The following is a 4,770-nucleotide window of genomic DNA, read 5'->3' as shown; positions in this document are numbered from 1 at the left end:
TGCTTCCTGTAAATAATTACACTCATTTTAATACACTGAACTGTGCAATAAGATTGCTCTGCCATCCTATTGAGTATAAGCAAAACTCAAACTATTGCAAAGAATTGCTAAAAAATTTTGTGACTAATATGAGTATCTTGTACGGAAAAGAAAATTTAGTGTACAATATACACAACTTAGTTCATCTTGCGGATGATTCTTTGTTTATGGCCCACTCGATGACTTTAGTGCGTTTTCATATGAAAGCTACTTTGGGCCCATGAAAAAATTGATAAGAAAAGGAGAAAAACCTTTGGCTTAACTGTATAATCGATTGGTGGAAAAATCTGAATTATCAATGGAACAAAATGACAATCTTGACTATCCGCATTTAATGAAGAAGTTAAATAACACAACTCTTCCTCTTGGCTGTATTAATCCTCACCAATTTGCAGTATTCCAAAATTTCAAATTAAGCAATAAAATCAGTGACTCTACAGTTCTTCTTAAGAACAATATAATTGTAATTATTGAGCATATAGCGTACAAAGATAACGAGGCAGTAATCATGGGGAAAAAATTGCTAAATGTATTACCACTAGAGAACTATCCATTTGATTCCATTTTGGTTAATATTTGTAAAGCGAACAATCCTTCAACGTTAAAAATATGGCCGCTCACAGAAATAGAAAATAAACTGTTCCGAATACCACTAAATGATTCATATCATTACATTGTGCCGTTAAATCATTCAATAAGGAATAATTTGTAATTATGCAAAACATGTATAATAATCTCTATGCTTATTTCAGTATAAAATAATATAAAAATTATTATTTACAAGACATTTCATTTATGTTTTTCCACAGGTGAGCCAAGTACTATATAGTATTCCAATTTAAGATGTCGCAAGTAGAAAGAAAAATCAAGAGTAAAACAAGTAAATTTTACAATTACAATGACATCATGAATCATTAGATATACTATAATAATAATTTCTATGTTGAAAATAGTTCTCTGTAAACGACCCTCGACCGCTACAGCGCCTACAACACAGGGAAAGAGAATTTTGCCCAGTCAGCCATCAATAAAAACTGTGCATCAAAGTAATTTTTGAAACAGTAACTTACTCTTGTATCATTAATTCTTAATGTATATAACAAAATTTCCCAACATCAATATAGGTCTTACGCCTGGTCCATCTGGGCTGTCAAAGGTTCAGAGCGTACACAAAAAAAATAAATTTATAAAGTCCCCAAGCGGCTTCAAAAGAGATTGTACGACAATTGGTAAGATCAACCTTATACGTTAGAAAATAATATATATTAGTTTTCATATATATTTAGTTAATGTAAATACAGCTGTCGAAGAAGATGCTCAAGAGTATGAAGAATATCGCTCAGTTGAGTAAATTTTAAATTCTTCAAATGGTATTCTTTCATCTAATATACATACATGCAATTCTTTTGATATATGTATACTTTTAGGTAAATTAATACTAATGTTTAATTTTTCATGAATCTTTAAATTCTTATTGAAGAATCTGATGGAAATAATGTATATAATGTTGAAATTCATGAATCACCCATGTTCCCTCTTCCTCCTGGTCAAGCTGATGATGTTAATGAAGGAGATCAAATATTGTATGTACTTTTATAATTATATTCTCTTATTCTAAAAAATGAAAGACTACACCATTAAAAATAGCAAATTACGCTGAATTACTCATTTTAAACTCAATTTGAATGGCACTTTGTATAGCTATACAAATGCGATAGAACAAAATGGGGAGGTCGAAGAGACTGACGAGAACTCTAATGGTGCTGAGGAGGAGGTGGCTGAATCCATATCCTCTGAACATGAAGCAATTGTCACTAATAGCATTGCTGCCGCTGACGTCACTGACTGTGACAGCCATGTTGCTCAGCATATCGAAAGCTCATGCTGTAGTAAGTAAATTATTGCTTACTGAATTTAAACATTTAAGTTGTTGACACATAATATTGGATCCATGCTGGATTTTTTGCTGGATTTGGCATTCCAACTGCTGATTGGTTAAAATAGTGCACATAGCCAATCAACAATTAACATTCCTATTTCAGCAAACAATTCAGAAAGGATCATGCATCGTGTGCTGCGAACTTTAGGCTGGTTTTTCTTCATATACTGATAAGTGTCATCAGTCATGGTACATACACTGACCGGCATGTACAGCGTTCCTTGATGCATTTAGGAACTGCGTTATACAGCCCCTTATCGTCAGTAACTCCAGACGGAAAAGTGCCAGTTAACATATATTTTTTATTTAAAAACTTTAAATTTTATTATTTAAAAACTTTAAATTTTATTATTTAAAGTTTTTTAATCCTAAATTTAAGTTAATTCGCGCTTTTTCGTCTTGAGTTTTTGATGATGAGCGGCCCTATAACGCGGTTCCTAAATGCATCAAGGGACGCCATATATGTCAATTGCGCCATTACGGCAGATTAACGAAAAGCAACAAACCCTATGATTTATCATCCAATCAAATGTCGAGTAAATCACCTAATAAGTGCAAGATTTTAAATGACGCTAAATGTCGATTTAAATTTAAATAAAATATATACATGTATTGTATTTCGCGACCACTTAATTAAATATATATATATATATTTATTATAGGAGCCTGCAGAGATGAGCATAAGCTCATATTAAGGAAACTAAATGAGTTGCTGGAAATTGCAGGCAATTTATTTAAGAATAATTCGGCCTCGAACTCCCAAACAACCAATTTAAACGAAGTCATAAACTTTTGCCACTCGCCACGACTGAAGCGGTCACAGAGTTCGAAAATAAGCTGAAATCAGACTCAAATTTCTTAAAAATATATGTATGTAATGCATGTTTCCATTACGGGGTTTAAATTGGGTTTAAATTAATGTTATCTTAGTAGAAAAAATTTATCCGGGATTAAGAAACGAAATTTAAGCTCAAGTTCAAACTTAAGACCGGTAGAATGTACAGTCTAGGTAACATATCTTATTCCCAGGAAAACCCCTCCGGTTAAAGTTAACCCGCAGTTAAAATGGTATAGTTTCTGTCATTTAAACTATACCATTTTAACTAGGGGTTTGTTCTGGCCCTATAAGCTTCTAGGGCCGGGATTCATAAACAGAACTTGAGTTAAAGCTCACCTTGAAACCTATAAGGTGTGTTACGTAGATTACAGATTTTACCCATCTTAAGCTTGAACTTGAGCTTAACTTTTGTTTATGAATCCCGGGGTAGGATAGTTTGAACTCAAATTCCGTTTATGAATCCCGGCCTTGGAATCAACTTCTGAAAGATTTCTATTGGTTGAAGGCATCTCTGACCTGATTTAAACCCCTCAATAGAAATATGCTTTGATTATAATATATATATCTACAATATAATGAATATGTTTTCAGAGAGCGAAAATTCGATCAATAGGGGGCGTGGATCCCGAAAATTTCACGCGAAATATTTTAAAAATTGTATTGACGGATGAGGCAGCCGTTCGTTATTCGTGGACCGGCCAAAAGAAGACGATAAAATTCTCGTCCTATTTAATAATTAAAACTATTATTGGTATACATTCTTTTCTGAATAATATTTATTATACTATATATACTTAAAGAGGAAGTATAGACGATTGGCTGATCAATTGAAGTGGGTCAATCAAATGCATATTTTATTTAGCTACTGAGACCGCTGAGTGTCAACCGAATGCACTCTATAACTGCTCCGTCTTGTTGATCCTTTGTTACTGCCTCGAACAAAGGTATCATACAAATGGTCCCATCGACTATATATTGGAACACATCTTACCAATGTTGCTAACGAGAAAGAGATGCGCCATCTAGCTTTGCAATTGGTACTAGCAACTATGACCAAAAGTAGTTAAATAGAAGACATTAGAATTTGAACTATCACTGCCTTTTGAAAAGAATAAACACCCAGCCTCCGCGTAAATATTCAATTCGACGTACTACCTCCTGCTTGTTCTTCTTCGACATATATTTATATTACTCTATAATACATTTAAAATAAAAAATGGATAGTTTAGGCATTTGTAGCTCTCACTGTATTCAGTTCGAAAATATGGCCTTGAATTTTTATGGACGTCTTTTCGAATTGAATGCTATACATGTTCGTTTATGAGAGGAACAATTGCTCTATAAAGAATATTAATATTTGTTCCAGAGTGTGTAATGGAAGCCGGAAGCTGCACGGAGTTTGACGTGCAAGAAGTCGTCAAGCAATGGTTGCGGCACGCGGGCGATAGAGTGCGATACGCACTAAAAAAGCGGAATAGAATCGCACAATAATTGTTACCTTTTTATATTAAATTTTTATATTTATTTTTCTTAAATTGTTAATTTATTGTTATATATTCTTATTTTGTTAAATTGTTAAACGGTTAAATATATTATTCGTGTTAATTATATTTATATTGAAAATCAAACTGATCTTGTTAACTGTGTTATTTTATCTTTTAAGGAAATGGATTTTGTTCGTGCAGAAGTACTTCACAACTCTTTTCATTAAAATGCAGTGCATGCAAGTTTATACAATGTTACAATATAAATCTCGTTCTAGCTGGACTTACGGCGGATATAGAGAACATATATGTAACAATTGTGTAAACAAATACCATATATTGCATTTTGATTCAAAGTTTAATAGTGCTCAGTATGAACAAAATCGAAACGTACGTTGTACTAATTTCAAATTTCCCGCGCTAGAAAAAAAAAGAAATAAAAATCTTGCGCCTGACGTCTTACAGATGTC

General features: G+C 32.9%; 1 protein-coding gene across 1 annotated transcript; it reads left to right on the top strand.

The window, feature by feature from the left end:
• Nucleotides 1–882: 882 nt before the first annotated feature.
• On the top strand, nucleotides 883–4,383 carry LOC136780935 (uncharacterized). Its single transcript, XM_066739555.1, has 8 exons — nucleotides 883–919; nucleotides 993–1,085; nucleotides 1,164–1,268; nucleotides 1,520–1,622; nucleotides 1,741–1,928; nucleotides 2,641–2,848; nucleotides 3,408–3,567; nucleotides 4,183–4,383. The coding sequence occupies exons 1-6, from the start codon at nucleotides 883–885 to the stop codon at nucleotides 2,817–2,819; spliced, it is 705 nt and encodes a 234-aa protein (XP_066595652.1). The 3' UTR covers nucleotides 2,820–2,848; nucleotides 3,408–3,567; nucleotides 4,183–4,383.
• The last annotated feature ends 387 nt before the right edge of the window (nucleotides 4,384–4,770 follow it).

The sequence above is a fragment of the Prorops nasuta genome, unplaced genomic scaffold, assembly GCF_024137725.1.
Source record: "Prorops nasuta isolate Cenicafe-Biocafe unplaced genomic scaffold, Cenicafe_Pnas_1.2 PNAS00002, whole genome shotgun sequence".
Classification (NCBI taxonomy): Eukaryota; Metazoa; Arthropoda; class Insecta; order Hymenoptera; family Bethylidae; genus Prorops; species Prorops nasuta.
This window is presented reverse-complemented; position numbering and strand designations above follow the sequence as displayed.

Excerpts from the sequence above, each read along its gene's own strand:
- LOC136780935 (XM_066739555.1), top strand. The coding sequence starts at position 883 with ATGTCGCAAGTAGAAAGAAAAATCAAGAGTAAAACAA. Across the intron at positions 1,086-1,163 it reads AATAAAAACTGTGCATCAAA|GTCTTACGCCTGGTCCATCT; the intron begins GTAATTTTTGAA and ends ACATCAATATAG. Across the intron at positions 1,623-1,740 it reads AATGAAGGAGATCAAATATT|CTATACAAATGCGATAGAAC; the intron begins GTATGTACTTTT and ends CACTTTGTATAG.